Source organism: Dunckerocampus dactyliophorus, chromosome 9 (genome assembly GCF_027744805.1).
Source record: "Dunckerocampus dactyliophorus isolate RoL2022-P2 chromosome 9, RoL_Ddac_1.1, whole genome shotgun sequence".
NCBI classification, from domain to species: domain Eukaryota; kingdom Metazoa; phylum Chordata; class Actinopteri; order Syngnathiformes; family Syngnathidae; genus Dunckerocampus; species Dunckerocampus dactyliophorus.
The window spans coordinates 27,160,134-27,179,166 of NC_072827.1; the positions used below are offsets into that span (position 1 = coordinate 27,160,134).

General features: G+C 42.4%; 1 protein-coding gene across 5 annotated transcripts in view; it reads right to left on the reverse strand.

The window, feature by feature from the left end:
* Positions 1-335: 335 nt before the first annotated feature.
* The window catches only part of si:ch211-45c16.2 (mitogen-activated protein kinase kinase kinase 13), a 35,489-nt gene continuing 16,791 nt past the window's right edge, over positions 336-19,033 (reverse strand). For all 5 annotated transcript variants that reach the window (XM_054786332.1, XM_054786333.1, XM_054786335.1 and 2 more), the window contains 13 exons: positions 14,052-14,752; positions 12,047-12,230; positions 11,767-11,958; positions 9,875-10,033; positions 9,643-9,801; positions 9,127-9,235; positions 8,907-9,016; positions 7,377-7,493; positions 6,660-6,803; positions 5,495-6,230; positions 5,345-5,415; positions 4,947-5,238; positions 336-3,552 (listed from right to left, as the gene is read on the reverse strand). In XM_054786332.1, coding sequence (XP_054642307.1) covers positions 3,454-3,552; positions 4,947-5,238; positions 5,345-5,415; positions 5,495-6,230; positions 6,660-6,803; positions 7,377-7,493; positions 8,907-9,016; positions 9,127-9,235; positions 9,643-9,801; positions 9,875-10,033; positions 11,767-11,958; positions 12,047-12,230; positions 14,052-14,694 — 3,015 coding nt within the window. In that variant the 5' untranslated portion in view covers positions 14,695-14,752 and the 3' untranslated portion in view covers positions 336-3,453. The remainder of the gene's footprint in view (positions 3,553-4,946; positions 5,239-5,344; positions 5,416-5,494; positions 6,231-6,659; positions 6,804-7,376; positions 7,494-8,906; positions 9,017-9,126; positions 9,236-9,642; positions 9,802-9,874; positions 10,034-11,766; positions 11,959-12,046; positions 12,231-14,051; positions 14,753-19,033) is intronic.

Here is a 19,033-nt window from a genome sequence, read left to right on the forward strand (position 1 = left end):
GACATGACAAATCGTCCGTCACCCTATTCTGTGGAACATTTCAGGAGTGGAAGGGTTTTCATACAGTCATGAACCACTGTGCTCAGTGACAGCAGCTGTTATTTAGTTTCTTAAAAGGAGTGAATATGAGGCATTTATTTGAGTGGAGGACTCTATTCGAGTAAATATGGTATTCATGCACCAGTCCAGGGTGCATGAATACCTCGTGCCCGAAGTCATCTGGGATAGGCTCCAGCATACCCGCAACCCTGATGAGGATAAGTGGCATAGTAGATGGATGGTATTCATACATAAACATAAACACACCACCACTAGATGTTGGGTACAGTACATCAGCATTTATTCCATGCATTACTTGCTTGGATTATATTCTCCCAGATTATCCACTGTACTGTACTCTGGAAAATACAGGAATCCAACATGAGAGGACTGGTTGATCGTAATGCCATTCAAACGGAAGAGGAGCTAGAAATGAGTGCAGTAAAGAAACAGTTACTGGATACTTGGTATGAGGCCACATGATGTCCACGGTTAGAAAGAGCTTCACAGAGATTCAGACACAAATTGGTATTTTGCATTAAATAAGAGAGAAAACTGCAGAAAGGAAAATAAAACCCAAATACCTTCATGTCTGCGGTCTTGTTGACCCTGTGTTTGTGTCCCCTGATTGGCTTTTGTTGAAAAGATATGTTGAGAGTACAATGCATGTTGCCAAGTGCAGTGTACATCAATACTTCAAATGATTTGATCCCCCAAAGACAAAACTAATACTGTCCTCATACCTGTTCATTGTGCTCTTTTTTAAAATAATTCTTCAAGAAGAAGCTGCCAGAAATGAAAAAGAACACTTGCACATCATTCATAATAAATTATTCAATAATAGTGTAGGCCAGCTACAAAATAAAATAATGGAAGTAAACATTACACGACAATCATACTTCACAGGATCGACAGCTTGATCAGATTACAACACACAAAGTTAATTCACATAAAACACAACGGAGATGGATGTGGGTGGCTCAAACCGAGGCAGCGGCCTTTGTGAAGCTTTAAAGCAAAGAAAAAAACAGTAATTACAAATCTTAGGTTCATCTCTGCTGCCAGTGCACCTGAAGAGTTCAATACTGATGTAAAACACATCATAAAAATGCTTCTTTTCAGCTGGTTTAAGATGATCATTAGCGGCAAAAGCTCAGTCAGAGTTGCATTTACTGATGTTTATAAACAGAGGAAAATAACACTGAAATTAGGTTGCTGAAAATTAAAATGATGCCTTATTTATCTCTGGCTTATATTCCTTATAGCCACTGTCCTGCATACGTACACTTGAGCTGACACTAATGAAAGCCACACTACGTTTCGCTTTGCTTTTCTTTGCTTTTCCAGTCACCAAAATAAGAATAAAAAATGTAAATCATTACAGATATTGTATCCCTTTTTAAACACAGCAAACTCAAACTAGTACAACATTGCTGATCTTATGTGGTGAAGAGCATCAACTCAATAATAAAAAGCAGCAGTGCAGTATATTTACATGTCATTGCATTTGTCGCCATCTAGCGGCTGTTATATTGCTCCTGCGCTCAACCAGCAACCTCAAGCCTGAGCGTTAAAAAAAAAAAAAAAAAAAAAGCTATTTCTTGAGTTCCACTAGCCACCATTCACTGCGGGTCTAGCCTGCTAGACATTCTTGATCCTGAGCAAGCAACCTATGTCTCTAATCACCTTTGCTGGAAAATATTTGCAAACAATTACCCTGCTAGAAAGTGTTAGATGGGAGACGCTGCATCGAAAAATGAAATGGAAAGGGATAATGCACCTGCAACCAGCTATACCGCATATCCTCAAATAAAGGAGTTCCTGCAGAGGGTTGCATAAGGGTGGAGCTAGACCTGCTGCTGATTGGGCGACAGATACTTGTTGCTTTGTGTAACAGTGTGAATGGAATGTGTAATTGTTTCACATTAGCAGTTTGAATTTGCTATAAATAATACAGTGCAGTCGGAGGCGGAACGTATCGTTTCCTGCTTGTGTGATTACTTTGCGCTTGGTGTACGGCTGTAAGACCATGCTGATGTGCTACTGTGAAGAAAACAAAGTGCTGTGTAAAAAAACTGAGAGATAATTATGAGACATTAGTGTGGCTTCTTTGTTCGTTGGCAAGTTACACGTGGTCCTGCTGCTATGATGTCACATTATTATTTAGTGCTACTAGCTACACCATTGCTGGCTAACTAAATCCAGCTTTAGTGTACTGAAAGGTAATTACAGCCACCAATGCGGACACTGCAGGTGGACACACCCAGTGACTAATAGAGGCACGGCGTCCATTAGAGTGGAGGGTACTATTTGAGGATATACTGTATGGTAAAAACGAATGGTTGCAACAATACAAATATGCACGATTCAAACATTCTGACAAACAGTAATTGGTCCAGTCCAGTTTTTGCCGGTCCTCGTGCAATCCTGAGATGAGACTTGAGTGGAGTGGGCGGGGTTTTGTGTGTTCTCACTTATAGATATCTTCATGATGACAAAAAAAAAAAAAAAAAAGGATGAGCTGGATATCGTCATCGTTTTGTTAAATCGTAGTTTGCATCCTTTGCTTCAGCGTGTTAGCGTGTCCACCTAATGCAGTCTTCCGGCAGCCTATTGCACATTGCAAGCTGCACATGCATGCCGAGGGCAGTCACAGCAAGGGTCCTGATGACACATAATGGAGTCCGACTACGAGGCAGGTTGGTCATGCTGGTGTTTATAATTCTAGCTTTGCGGACGCCCCACCTTGTTCTGCTTGGAGGCAAGGTTTGGACAGGAGATGCAAGACCTGCTCTCTGCAACGTACACTGATAATAAAACCAGGTGATGATGTTTTGGTACCAGAAGGCGGTGCGTGCCGATTTTGGATTTGTAAACCAATAAAATGAAGACAGTGACTTCAGCCAGATAAAGGCATGTAGTGATGCTCCACATCTGGGTCACCTGAGAGATTAACGGTGATGTAACTCGCCACCGCTTGCCGTCAGCCTTAAACCGATCAACGCTTCAATGAATCATTCTCACTATCACCACATGTGTCTTTGTCCAACAGCAGTCTCAACTCACAATTTGCAAATTGTGCAAAATGTTTCTCATTAAGAGTCTTTTTCGTCACGCTGATGACCTGAATTGTCCTTCAGAAGTAAAAAATAAATGATGAATGTTACACGATCTCCTGTACATTTTCATTCTGAAAGGGAATCCCTGCCACGGGTTGCCTGAATGCTGTGCTGAACATGAGGGGAACGGTATGAAGGCATGGTAAAAGGAGGAGGGGGGCTCTGGTTGAGATTGCTATAAGGATTTCTGTTTTTGACATTGTTGTCCTCTTATTGCTGTAGTCTCTGCAGTACCCAGTGGGACGCTATTGGTGCCAGGCAAAAAAAAAAAAAAAAAAAGTAAAAATGTATGGATTTACCACGAAGACGGGGCCCCTTTGTTGTTCTGAATAGTGGCATCTGAGCACTCGGCTTCTGACGAGTCACAGTCTGATTCGCCAAACTGAAGAGGATTCTGAGAGGAGAAAAAATATCAAATATGGATTTAGACGGTGTCCAAACTTTTTCCAGTAAGGGCCACATAGTGAAAAATGAAAGGATGCAAGGGCCACTTTGATATTTTGTAAAGCAACAGATGTAGATATGCTAAGAGGTTATATATACTGTAGTTCAATAAAAAAATGCATCACAGCTTTGTGATATTGGTGAAAAAGCGTATTATTAGTATAAACTTCACTCTTTGATCTTTTCATTCCACATTTCTGCTCTTTTTTATTTTTATTTTACAAATGTTTAAACTTTCTCCTTAAATAATCTTCATAAATCTTCTTCTTCTAATATTATTACTTTATTCCCATAATATTTTGACTTTATTCTCTATTCATTCATGAATATTTCAACTCAATGCTACTAAAATTAAATTATTTTTCCTTACAATATTTATTCCTGTAAAATTGTGCCTTTTTTCTCGTTAGAATACTTAACTTCTGTTACTATTTTGACTAATTGTTAATATTTTTACTCTATTTACAATCCGAAAGCAACACAAACAATTCCAGACTGCGTGCCTAATGAGCTAGCAAGCTTGTTGCAGTGTAAAGTACAATGTTATTACTCACGTGGTGATATCATTACTGGCAGAAAAACCTGCTATTGCAACAACACATCATCAGTAGGGTAAAACTAACCTGTCTCAAGACAGTCTAAACCAGGGGTCACCAACGTGGTGCCCACGGACACCAGGTAGCCCCCCACGACCACATGAGGTGCCCACAGGCCTGCTTTTCATTCAGGTTTTCAGTTAATAATGTGAGAACACTAGAAAGAAATGTATTCTGAAACATAACATGCGAGTTGTGGATACCAGCATTTTGTGAATGTTTTGGTAAAACAAGCATATTTGATTTGTTTGGGTTGAAATAAGGTATGAAAATCATTTCTACAAAAATGAGTAGCTCGTGGACATTTTCATTTTCTAAAAGTAGCTCACGCAAGAAAAAACGTTGGTGACCCCTGGTCTAAACCCAGCTCACTTTCCCAATTAGTGGGTGAACAATCCAATTGGTCGACCGATATTATCAGACATCCCTAATTATTATTATTATTAATTATTATTATCAAAACGTGTTTTTATTGTCCGCCCCTCCTAGCTGTTGGGTAAATAAATACACGGCACCCGGCCACCGCATGAGGAAATACAGTACTGTATGTTGTTGGACTTGCAAATTTGAGCTAAGCCAAATACTGTAGTGTAAAATATTAAACTTTTCAACAAGCTGCAGAGCAGTTTTACAGCGCTCTCTGACAATTACAACTGGCCATCATCATCTTTGAAACAGCTCTTATTATACGTAGTTTTACAGGAGCTAAGTGTGTAGGGTCTTGAAAAGAAAACAACAAACTACTAACCTCATAGCTGTGTTCATCCGAGCACAGTTTACCCAAGGAGATCTGTGTCTTCACCCTGCGGACGGCGCATTCCTTGTCAGACAAGCCGTCTGATTGGGTAGAGATGTCAATGGGGATGTCCGGCGTGTGCGACAGCAGTTCGTCCAGGTGCTCCTCCTGGCTGGCGCTCAGCCTCTCCAGCGGTCCGCTGTGGGAGTGGTCGCTGGTGTTTCCCTCCTCTCCATCAGACACAGACAGATTCTCCGAGCTGAAGGTGGAGTATGACTGGAAGCTGCTCATACAGCGATGGGGTCTATGAGGAGCCACAAAAACATGTTTCCAGAAAATCATCCAGTTAAGCCGCATGATGCAATATACTGTAGGTAATCACTCGGTGTAAATGTGTAACTGCACTTCACCTCTGTCTCCTTGGGAACTCCACTTCACTATCCACCTCTCCTTCCTCCTCTTCAGATGACTCATCGCCACCCTGTAAGACAAGTAAATACAATTTCTCCAACATCTTCCTCACTTTCCTTCACATAAACAGAAATCAGACCAATGCTGACCTTCCTCAGAGGTCTGAGTGTGCGGGGAAGTGCAGTCGGAAGGGTGTGTGTATTGTGAAAGGCCTCCTGTTTCTGAGCCTCTGCTTTGTTAGAGACGTCTTCATCAGAACCTGGATCTTTGCTGGGAGCCCTCAAAGACGGCTGTGTGCCTTCATGAAGATGGAGCGGCTCTGTCTGGCTGGATGCAGGAGGGGTCTCCTGACAGTGAAGGCATCCAGGGAAGGGGTGAGCCTGGCAGCAGGGACACATAGACCCAGCACCAGTACCTAATAAGGGATTGGAGCTAGTGGATGAAGTCCGTTGACGTGTGTCTGCATCCACCGCCGTGGAGATGAGGTCGGGGCTGGAACCGGAAACACGGCGCTGCAGGTGATCAGTCTGGGGGCTACGGAGAGCAGCGGCAGGGCCAAAGTAACGCAAGTTATTGGCACAGTTCACAACGGCCTCTTCACGTCCCTTCAGTGGGAGCTGGGGTGCTTCGGTAGGCAGGGGGAGGTGATGGTGGTGATGAGGGGGCTCCTGTTGTGACTGGGCATCTTCTGGCATCCCTGCAGCAGGTTTCAGCACCCCGAGGAACTCACTATGACTTCCTTTGCTGTTGGCGCGGCGATGACGAGGCTTGCTTCGGTAGCGGGACTTGCCAGGAGGCGTGGAGACCTTTGGGCTGGCGGACAGTGGTGAGGGGGAGGGGAGGGGGTCCATACTCGGGATCCCATCGGAACGAAGCAAGTCAGGCCTGGAAGAGGTCCATAAAGAAATAATGCATTGAATGATGAATCTTTTTAAGGAATGTCTTTGAATATACTGTGTTTGGATATTACTGTAGAACTTTCTGGAATTTTCAAGAAAAATACATCTCAAAAGTCACTCAGAAATGTGTGTGATGTTACGCGAGACCTCCTGATATTGCACGAGAGTTCAGTAAATCTTGAGACACTTCTGAGCATCTACAGGATTATTAACTCTACAAAAGTGTTTCGTTTTCACTTTGGCTTTTTTCAAAATGTGAACAAATCAGAGGTTAACCAGTATCACTGAACAGACTGTGTTGAAACTATAACGTGTTGCCTCAAATGCAGCATACTGTATGTATGACTGACTGCGTGCATAAAGACATTATAATGCCTTTAACTTCTTTTACTTGTAATGCTGGTGAGAGTCTTACCTTTTGGCAGGGGGCACCCCAGGTTTGTGGGAAATACTTCCTTTCTTTTTTATCAGCTTTTCTACAGCATTTGACCGCACGATGGGCCTGACCAGGTGCCGCTTGTAGGTCCCAGGGTATTTCTTCTCCACCGCTTGCTCTCTCCTGTCGGAATTAGGTTTGCACTATGACTATAATTTCCACACCGGTTAATGTTTGACTAACAAATACAAAAAATGGTCAAGGAAGTGGTCACAAATGAAAGGAGGAGGCGGTCACTGTAAATGTCCACGAGTGGATGTCATGGAGACAAATAAACATAGGCCTGGGAAGTTCAGCCTATAATATAAACAGAAGTCTGAGCCCAGACTGACATGTGACTCTAATGCTGGATTTTTGCCTGGCTCAAACAAACTCACCCTGCTGGGATAGTACTTCAAACAAAACCAACAATACAGTTGGCTAATAAAGTAACCAAAACATCAATATACTGTTTTGTGTGTGTGTGTGTGTGTGTGTGTGTGTGTGTGTGTGTGTGTGTGCGTGTGTATACTGCACTCATGGTGTGGAATGAATGTCATTATAGTGTATTATGGCCAATAACTAAAGGCTGGTATTGTATGTATCATTTGGACAAATTCAAAATCATGGTGAAACCAAAAGTGACCCTATTTTTGAAAGAAGCACAACCATAGTAAAGCAGGACAACCAACCGCAATTAAGAGCTTCTTCACTTACTTCATGAGTTCTTTCTCTCGGACCTCCAGCTGCAGCATGATGGCACTGAGCTCCATGTAAAGGTTGTTGGCTCTCTCCAGTTTCCTCTCATAGTGTTCCCGGATGTCCAGTGCATGCCTGATAGGGTTAGGAACGTCCGAAAAAGGCTCAAACAAATCCTCAATCTAGGCTGGCACGTCAACATGAAACCACATTATGTAACAATTTCCCCAAACTGCTACTACTATCGGTGGCAGACAAACATCAATTGGACATTCCGGTATTACAAATTTAAGCGGGTCCGCTCTTTCATTTTAATACAGCTGCTAAGATTGTACAATTTAAAATTATTTTCATAATCTTTAAGATACCCCCTTTGGCGTTCAAATTAGCATATGGCACAAAACCAGTGTATCAAGAGTGCTCAATTCAGACAGCAGGATTTAACACTGGTTTTACTTTTCATTTGGCTTTTTGCAACACTTATTCCAAAAAAATGGGACCAGGCATGGTGGTCCTAGTGGGGATGAGAAGAAATGACTGTTTGTCTATATGTGCCCTGCGATTGACTGGCAACCAGTCCAGGGTTTATCCTGCCTCTTGCCTAAAGTCAGCTGGGATAGGCTCCAGCATACCCCCGTGAAACTAATGAGGACAAGCGGCATAGAAAATGGATGGGTATGAGAAGAGAAAAAGTACCGTAAATTCTGGACTATAAGCCGCCACTTTTTTCCCCACACGCTTTATTGTATTGTATTGTATTGTATTGTATGTACTTTATTTATCCCACAGCGGGGAAATTTACTTGTTACAGCAGCAAGACAAGTAAAGAGAACAGTGTAAAGAAAGCATAGTGTCTACAACATGGTTCAGGTGGTGCAGGTGCAGGTGTTGTTTAAACCCTGTGGTTTAAACAATATTGCGGGTAATTTATGGCTGAAAGAACTACAGTTCCCATGATGCTTAGAGAGCAGATTCAGGAAGTAGTGAATTGGACTGGTAAAATGGATGCTAATATAATGTTTTGAAGTCTTACGCAGGAATGTGTGTTGATCTGACAAATCTTAAGTAAGTTTGATCAAGTGTAGGATTACTACAGCTTCTGTTTGGATTGCTTGGACCGCGGCAGTTGTTGAACTTCGATGAAAGAAAATGTCTCACGTGTCACTCCTCGGCGCTAACGAGTGATGATGTGATGAACACCAAACGTAGGTAGGATTGCAAGTTTGATAGTGTTTCTTTCTGTGTAAAGATTCCATATTACAATGTGGACACCTGTGGCTTATAGACTGGTGAGAGTGTGACCTATATATGTACAATATTTTTTTCTCTTTAAATTTGGTCGGTACAACTTATATTCAGGTACTTTGTCATTAAATTTAAGTATCGTTTTTAAGTAGAGTTGGGTTTTTTTTAAAGTGGTAAACTTCTTTGTACACTTGTATGCCAATTAAAATGTTAAAATGCTACTTAAAAATGCCTGCACCTTAAATAAAAGGTTTTATGACGGCAGTACTGGTATGCTTACAAATGTCACAGTTATTTTTTTACCTGAGTTCATCCCTTCTGCGTCTGATCAGCTCTTCATCCAGCCTGTGAATGCATGTGCCTTCACTTTTGATCTTCTCAAAATGTTTCTTCACTTCCTCCCTCCATTCAGCCTGGAACATGAATGAAGAAAGTTACAACCCACGATGCTAAAAGAAGTTACACAAATCCCCCGGCTTTCGTGGTGCACTTCTTTAAAGTGGTCTTTATATGTGGTGCAGACCTGGGACTTGAAGTACGTCTCCTGAGGAGCTCCCAGAACGTCAGCCGAGGCAATGTCGAGGTGCAGGAGGATCTGACGGAAAGATGGTCTATTCCTGGGTTTGCCTTGCCTGATAATAATGAGTGAGAAGATATGATCATCTCAGAGTTATTCTCAACTGGTGGATCGTGACCCAAAAGTGGGTTGCAGGTTTTTTTTGTGAGTCTATACCTGGGCAAAAAAAAAATAAATGCACCTTGCGTTCTTGTTTGTTTGTATTGTCTCGTATTGGCTTGCTATGCAACCATTAGGTGCGCACCCAGGTAGCCGCAATGTGTAACTGTTGCACAAAATGCCTTTAAATATAAGATATTTGAGAAGTTTGAGTTGAAAAATAACTGCAATTTGGGTTGCTGCTTGTCATTAAGGGGTGAAACCAGTTGTGAAACACTGATCTAAGATGTTGGAGCTATAAGAGTTTTTCCAACAAACAGCCACGCTCCAATATGTTACAGTATCTGAATAAGCCTCACACACCATGTTTGTTTCATGAGGATTTTAAAGCCATCCGGGCAGGTGGAGGGGACGGGGAGGTGAAGACTGTTGCTTCCGACACCCCAGATGATAGCAGAGGAGTCCACATCTTTGTAGGGGATCTCTCCAGTCAGCAGTTCCCACAACACAACTCCAAACGACCTGCAACAAACACCAGATCATCATGAGAAAATTCAAAATGATACCTTCTTCATCATGCAGCACCAGAACTCACCAGATGTCCACTTTTTCAGACACAGGCTCATTTCTGATCACCTCTGGTGCCATCCAGGCCACCGTACCAGCAAAAGACATCTTTGTACTTTTGTCACTGAGCTCTTTGGACGTTCCAAAGTCTGAGATTTTCACAGAGTCGTTGTGGGTGACCAAAACACTATTAAAGACATGAAAAACATGTAACTGGAGTGTGAGCTTCAGGAATGTAAAGAAAAGCTGACTTCAGTTATGTCAAGGAAAAATTAATAAACACAGCCAGGGTGAACAGAAAACCACAAAATAGAAAATACATTTTTTGGGACATCTGTGGCGGCCCCAACAGTATGTTCTCTAAGGTGAGCCTCATTGTGCTATACTTTGAAAACCCTTGCCTTTGGGAAACTGAAGTATGAAATGGTTTAACAGCAATAAAATAAGCATTGCTCATCAATGAAAATAAGAATTGAAATGAACAGACAAGGGGTGTCTTACAATAGTTGAAATGACGTGTGTTTAACAGAAGACCTTTACTTATGCGAGATGGCTGCGCGTACACATCGCAAAGACCAGCATCTCTTCCAGATTTGCAATTTTGTAGTTATTATTCTGCTCATATCAGGTCTGGTTTAACATCTTACACTCTTTTGGATATTGGATTTTGCAGCACCAACGTTTTTAATCACCAAACCTCGACTCGTACCTGAGCTCTCTAAAGTACCGTAGTCTACATACAGTACACCACTCAGCCGGGCAGAAGGGCTCGCAAGCGGCGTCGAGAATGTAAACAAAGGCGAGGAAGCAATATGAGCTAAGCTCACGCTAACACCGCACAGATTCTCCTTACCAAGCATTTTCCTCGCTAATGTGCTGTCTTCAGTGAATCAAATGTACGAGTTACGACTCCACATCACCCACAGTAAGAGACTTTTAGACTGCAATGTCATAATTTTTCACAGAGACATGACTAAACAATGGAGTACCAAATAATGTTATTGAGGTAGCCGACTGCCCTGCACTTCGGACTGATAGAACAGCGTCTGAAACCGACAAGACCAGAGGTGGAGCACTGTGCATCTATGTGAACTGCTTTCTGTGTCCCTAAATAAATAAAAATAAATGTACACTTGTTACTTATTTGTTTATCTGAGTGTTTTTGCCTTTTCCTTAGAGGTGGGAAAAGTTGCAAATGAGATCTGTTTATTTGTAGGGATCGGCATGAGCAGAGCTCTTAAAAAAACAACATTCAACTATAATATTCAACTATTAGTCGACAATGGACAAAATCTACCAAATCCGATTTGACTATGAGAATCCTTAGTCGAAGACAGCCCTAAAACAGACATCAGCCAGTCTTTCATAAAGAGCATCAAAACACAATGAGCACAAAATGCAATTGTAAAATGACAAGGCTGCATGTGATTCATCCAATTAATCAAATGAGGCTGACCTTTCCAGAAGATTCAGCCTGCCATCATTCTGCTGACTAATACAGCATTAGGCAGCTCAACGGCACGCTATCATTGATTAGCGACACGGGGAGTGCGGACAGTGTGTGCAGGAGGTTTAGTGTGAAACAGAAAGCGGTGTTGAGACAAATCCATTCTGAACATCTTGTGGGTTAATGTCACACCTTAGAGAATCGTAAGGCTGAATTGTTGTTGCTTAAGGCTAAGTGATTTGACAAGCATAGGAAAAACTGAAGTAATCTGCATATAAGGACTTTCACACTCATGAATGTTGACCCAATTTCATTGTTTTAAAAGGTTAACATATATTTTTGAATTCAAATACCCCTGAAGTCATACAAACCACCAAACATTTTTGTGAAAAATGCTTCTCTACAGTCACCCAAAACGTAACAGTTTGAACCGCGGTCATGCATTACAATGCGAGCACTCAGAGGAAACCCACTTGGGAGATTTGAGATCCCTGTGGATGATCTTATGAAGGTGCAGGTAGTTCATGCCGCTGGCGATGCCAGAGGCCCAGTCCACCAGCAGCCTGGGGGTCACTTTCCGTCCTGCTCTCAACACCTCATAGAGCTGCCCTTGAGCGCAGTACTCCATAATAATGCAGTAACAAGGTGCCTGAGTGCACACACCCCTAGGTGGGATAGGACACAGGAAACAGGTGAGCAGATCAGCAGTACAGTACTTGCAACATGACACACACCAAGTGGTTGGAGACATACTTAAAGCTGATGATGTTGGGATGCTTGAGTTTCCGCAGGTGCTTGATGTCTGTCTCCTTCTGTTCACGCACCTTCTTGATGGCTACTTCTTCAGAGCGGAATTTGCCAAGGAAGACGGCTCCCTGAGCGCCGCTACCGAGCCACTGCAACTCTGAGATTTCCTCAAACGGAACCTCCCACATATCTGGATATGTTTAATTGACAACACACTATGTAGACTTCCTGTGTATAAAATCATGTACCGTAAATTCCGATGTACAAGGCGCTCCCTTTTTCTTAAACTTTGAACTCTGCGGCTTATCCAGAAGTCTGCCTAATTTATGGCTAAATTCTAGTCTCGTAACATCTCCTTTACTTCAGAACTAATTGTTTAAATACTGTGCCGCTTGTGAGTCAGTGAGGAAACGGTAGCTCTTTCTTGAGCTATCAGTGCACTCACAACAAGCTTGTCAACCCACTGGAAATTGCAGGAGGTCATTATATATAACAGCACAACAATATAACAGCCTGACTTATGGTGCCATCTTATTAAGAACACTAAACTCATCACACAGCAACTTAACGCTCAAAAAGGTATACCTGACAAATATACAAACAAGTACCAATACATGTAGCAATACGAGAAAAAAAACTTTCAAAGTTCCGGACCCGGACAAGCGGAGGAAAATGGATGGATGGATGGAACTTTTACAGTTTTCCCATAATGCATTGCGTATGGGTAACGCATTAAATGGGGTGCTACAATAACGTCAGTCTCCCTCTGGGCTCTGGGCTCCTCTGGTGGACATAGATGGCATTGCAGCGCCATCCATACATTTTCTATACTGCTTATACAATGAAATGCTTTGCTCAAACGCAATGCATTATGGCACACTTAATTATTTTTTACTCGTATTGGTACATGTTTGTATATTTATCAGGCACCTTTTGAGTGTTAAGTTGCTGTGTGATGAGTTTAGTGTTCTTAATAAGATTTCACAGTGAGTCAGACTGTTATATTGAGTAATGACCTCCTGCAATTTCCAATGGGTTGAGAAGCTCGTTGTGAGTTTTTTATAGCTCATGACTGGCTCCTGTCACATAATGAGCTGCCCAGTCCTCATGGACTCCTGCGACCATTTTATGACGTGGACACGTGCAGCTCATAGCCGGGTGTGGGGCTTATATATGTACAAATATATGTACAATATGTAAAAATCTGGTTTTGCGTCTAAATTGCGTCTAAAAACCAGCGCGACTTATACACCGGAATTTACGACATATTTACCATGAAAAGCATGAGCAAAATAAAAGCCACAAAGCCTAAACCTTCATAATGTGATGGCAATGATCCATTTGACTTTAATATATCTGCTGTAATAGATGCCTAGCCACGTGAACCGTCCGATTGAAAAAATAAACACCCGACCTCTGCTAGACGCATTTTTTTTTCCTCTCAGGTAGAAAATAACAGATGGTCCAGATGGTAAAGTACAGATCGCAGAGCACAAATGCCATCTGTAAAGCTGCAGTTTACAATTCAGTTTAAGTAGAAAATTAGTCCTGCATAATGTGGAGCTATCCGTAGCCAAATGCTTAAAAAAAGGTGGACTGGAAAATGAAATGAACAAGTTAGTTAGACTTATTCCATGCAGAAAAAACAATTAGGTAGTGTACCATCTACAATATACAGTAATAGTATATTACTTCCTATAAATAAGTATAATCAAACTACTATTAAATATTATAAAAATGCATTTACACTTTTGTACAATCCCACCTAATAAACACCTTACCACTAATAGACACCTGGTACTTTCTGCAACTGAGCAAGAGACAATGGTATGTGGGTTTAAAAATGACCACAGAGGACTACCCAGATAATTTAGAACGCCAATGACAAAACTCAGCTCATTTTTGTCTGACCGCACTTGCACTAGCCTGCAGCACGGTGAGTCTACTTTTTTCATAACCTCAATTCAAACTGACAAACAGTACAGCCTCATGCAGAAAACAATAAGCTCACCTTGTTGTTGTAGCTTGTATTCTGTGGAATATGTCTTTCCTATGATGTTCCAGACTGGCCGGAGACAGCCGAACAGTCCCTCCAGAAAGCCACCCGACCCGGGCCCTGCTCTGTGGAAGTGTAGCTTGATGTCATCGGGGTGATGCTGGTGACTTTGTCTTCCCTCGCCGTTGTGGTCCATATGACAGTCCCTATCTCCTGTGTGGTCCTCCATTCCACTCCCACGCCCTCCATGCTCGCAGGAGGCTGGCGAGCCCGCTTCCTCGTGGTCCTGCTCCTGCAGCTGGAGCACACTGTTGTCAAAGTGGCCACCCTCACTCCGCATGGAGTCAACGCTCAAGGCCATGTTTGTGGGACTTAAGCCCCCGAGCACAGAGTCCTCATCCTGGTTGGGTAGCTGCAGAGTCTTCAGGGGTACGGGCAGGTGGGTCGGTGGGACCAAGTCCGTGATTATTTGAGGGGGTAATATAGAAGGAGGGGGCGGAGGAGGCTGCGCCTGAGAGTTAGGTGTGTTCGATTTCTTCATGGAATCCCCAACCACACTGAGTTTGAGCTCCTCTTTTAGCTTGCCCACCAGCATGCTGGGACAGGTCGTCCATGAGAGCACTTCGGGGGAGCTACCCATGGTGTCATGCATGAACATGGGCTACGTACTCTTGATGAGGAGTGGTCCTAACACATGGATTTGGTATTTGAAACACCTGTAAAAAATAGACAAGAGCAAGGAGACATGTTAACAAACTGATCTTGAAGAACAAACTCGTTTAAATACATTCACACAACCAAATCAATTGCACTTGGCTCTTAACACTTCAACAATCCTCTCACAGATCTTACATTAATGGCAATTATTTGTAACTACAGACGGCAGGTATTACATGCCAGAAGTGGTCAAATCATGAAACAAACATCAACTAAGCTTTAAATCGGTGGATATGAGACAGACTGAATAGAAATAGCATCATTTCTGGGAAATTTCTGAGAACAGTGACTTAAATCGTCATGCGCATAACCAGTCGGGGCTTTGCTACGTGGTCTGTGGAGTGTTATATCAGCACAGCAGGGCTTAAAACGGTTGTTGTGTATTAGGAAAGCTGAGAGCCAAACAGCTGGCACACATGAACCACCGTTTGAGCAGGCACAGCCACTCATTGTTAGCCGTGCAGCCAACATGCTAGCACTCAATCATTCTTAGGGAGAGGCTATACATGTATTTACATACAGTACTGTACACACATCTCTCTAGCTGCCAGTTGGCGCCACACAAAAACACAAGAAAAAGGTCGAAGAGAGGACGCAAAAATCCAGAGGACTGAATCCAAACAGATGTCATGGAGCATTACGTTGCCAGAAGGGGAACAAAAACATGTATTAGAACCCATAACATTGAAAATAATAACGTCAATATACAGTATATATATTACACAAACATTCCATGGTCAAATCAACCATGAAAGCAGTTATGGATTTGACGACTTGGTCACAATTTGTGTACATTTTTCTTTAAAATGTATTTTATTGATAAAAGGGAAAGGGAAAGAAAATGTGGTTTACCATCAAAACAAAACACCATCGGACATAACAAAAAATAATTACTTGCAAAGAATGTTTTATATAACAATCAGGTCCAGATTGACAAATTTATAACATATTCCTTCCACTTTCCTTCCCCCAAAACATCCAGAGTCATTTTTTTCCAGGTTTCGTAATGCTATGGTCAGGAGAGGGAGTAAAAACACAACACTGTGTTGTGGTAAAACTGTCTTATGTATACAGCTCCTGTGTCTTTTTATGCAATGTTCCCATCTGCCTCACAACAATGCTCCGAAATATCATTAAATCAAAAAGCCTATCAAATGCTCTCTCTCTCGTGTTCTCTGCCGCTTATCACTGTTTCCCATACTTTGGTGTCTTTCTAATGATTTATTTGATACAAATGCATGTTATACACTGTAACTGGCAAGGAGCAATAATATTATACTGTAATACCCTGAAATGTACAATGAAACCCACTAGGAGAATCAGTGAAAGGGGAATGTGGGACATATTGAGGGTAAAGCCAGGAAGGGGAGATCAAAGTCCAGCAGGGAAAGGTAGAGCGGTGAGTTGGCTAAAGGTTAATTTAAAAAGGACAGCGTGGTCAGAAAGAGTTTAGAATATATTTCACAAGGAACTTGGGCGTGAGAGCACACTAACTGCGCTGACTAAAGATAACCACTATAACTCTAAAGTCCAGGACATTTTTCTGGATTCCAGTAAGGGGCTTGATAAAACTGAAGCTGTTCATTTGCCAAATTGTAAAGATGCTGTTTAGATGTTTATGCAAACACAGCTACTGTGTCGGTGGGCATGTCCTGGAAGGTAACTCGAGTGCTGTGAGAGTGTTGCGCCTGCCAAGAGCTCATCTATAATGCAGACTTGTCTCTAAGCAGGTTGCTGAGAGTGCAGGGGGAAGGAGAGAATGCTCTCTCAGGTATCCAATAAATCCGTCCCTTCCAGAGCAAAGACAATCGAGCCGTGTGAGTAGAAGACCGCGCTGTAATTCCACCCCACCAATGATTCTCAGAGCTGGGCCTCTCAATGCGGGACGCCATCAGTAGATGTGGTCAGCTGGAGAGAAATACACAAACTCAGACTGAAGGCACCATGCATGTTAACCCAATATGAGCCAATTTAAAGCCACTAGCTGATGACTACTAGGTGTTCTGTAGTTTTTGCTTTCATTTTTCCATTTCTGACAAACTAAATCTGGACATCTCAGCGTCACATCTGACACCAGCAAGAACAGGAAATGGACCTCTCCCATTAATCTCTAATGGAACATCTCTACGGACATAGAATCCCATAAATAATGCCTGCGCCTGATCTGGAAGAGTTCATTTACACAGTCTTCTAATAGACTTTCCGAAAGGACAAACAGGACTAGCAGATTATTCCTCTGATGTAGCAAAAATGGTGAAAGTGCAAATCCATCCATCCGTTTTCTATACCACACTGCAAATGCAACATGACAATGCAAATATTCTGGGGAAAAAAAAACGCAATGCAGAAGATGGGGCAGGGGGTGGGTGATTGTGGGGGTGGGTGAGTAGGAGGGGGGCGAGAAATAGTTAAGGCTGATCCTTTAATCCCTACAGTGCTCTGGAGACAGGCTTCCAGTGTACATACGCAGACCCTATTCAGTCCGTGCCCTTCATTCATCCTCAAAGCATTTGCTTTTATTTCAGAAATCTAAAGAACATGTATATTTTGGGGGTTTGAATAAACATGTGCACAGAATAAAATCGTCAAATTGTTAGTAATGTGTTTGGATTAGCACAGTGCTTCTCAAATAGTGGGGCGGGATGCCTGGGGGGCGTGGTCGGGGGGCGCCTGAGAGGCAGGGAGGGCTTTCAATGTTAGTGCAGACCTGCCAACATTCATGAATTTGTCGTACTCAGCATGCAATTTCACTCTTGAATACGCTTGTATGCTTCACTGCTCTCCATGCATTGCATTTTGCTGGTTTCACTTTCAAGTTCAGTCTATACATTACAGATAAATTCATAGATATTATCAGTTTCTCAAAAGTATTTCAAATCGGGGAGCGCAAAAACATTTCTGTCCCCCGATTAGCCAGAGAAACAAAATTCAGGGGCGTTGACATAATCCTACTATTCAGAGTAATCACTAGTGAAGATACTTTTGCACCACTCTCCGAATAACAATAGCATTTTCATGTTATTGTGCTTTGATTAAGAGTCCTAGGGCTGTCCCGGTACAACTTTTTCACTTCCGATCAGATGCAATATTGCAGCTTTGAATATCGGCTGATACCAATATTAATCTGATATCAACAAAAACTTATTGACTTATTTTTAGAATATGACTTATTTTGTAGTGCAGAATGTTAGAAAAGGCTTGATCAAGTGATATTACTCACACAGAACAATCATCAGCAACAGTAGGTATGAGGAAAAACAGACCCATTCATTTCTATCATGCATCTGGGGTATAGTTTTATTCACAATGTAGTGGCAGCTTGGCATAATTAAGCAAGGTTTGAGGTGCTCAATTATAAGCGTTTAAACACGACCACCAACTGGGGGTGGTCATCTTTTCTGTGTCGTCCCGTGGACTTTCCCGTATAGCGCTGCTTCAAATGTGCGGTGAGTTTAGTCCCTGGTTCTGTGCCACCACAGGAAACTTGTGCATGACGAGGGTCGCACTCCGCCGCAACGCCTTTTTTCGGACAAAAAATACCCACAGCTGACATCACTTCTACTCCATGTTAAACACGTTAGCACACAATGTTGTTGTGATCACGTGGGCTCTATCTGGTCGCTGCTGCATTAACCTGTGGGAGCGAGGTCAGGAATCAACTGCTTGTGTCGGAGTGCCAATATCGGAGATTTGAGATGCAGGCCGATATAATCTGATACTCGTTTTTTGGCTGACACTGGCCCGATATCTGATATTAGTATCAGATCGGGACACCCCTAATTAAGCCTCCCTGAAACAAATTTCTGTAACACAGGACAATCCCTTGAACACACATTACATTTACTCTCCCATAAACAAACACAGTAGCATCATCTGTGCCTCCATCATCCTGCGCCTCATTAAGGGGAGATCCCACTGGGTCCCAGAGGGGTGAGACTTCCTTTTGCTGACAGCTGTGTGGACAACAAAGAACCAATTTAGACCCTATTTCACTTTATCATTCACACGTTGCCATGTCAACACAACATCCGTCCCATCTGATTCTCAGGTTTGGCAAGGTTTTTGGAGCTTGCTGTCTTCTTCACTGGGCTGGTCAGACTGGAAAGTGGTACATGTAGTTTTTTTCAATTAGGTAGCTTATCCAAAATGGGTTCTGGCAGTTTCCAAGAAAAATTCTGAGGAGCTTGTTGGAGAAAGAATAAAGACCTATTGAGGACTGTTTGCATCCCACCTGACTTGATTGTTCAAATCTACTTTTGTCTTGAACCACAGCGCTCACT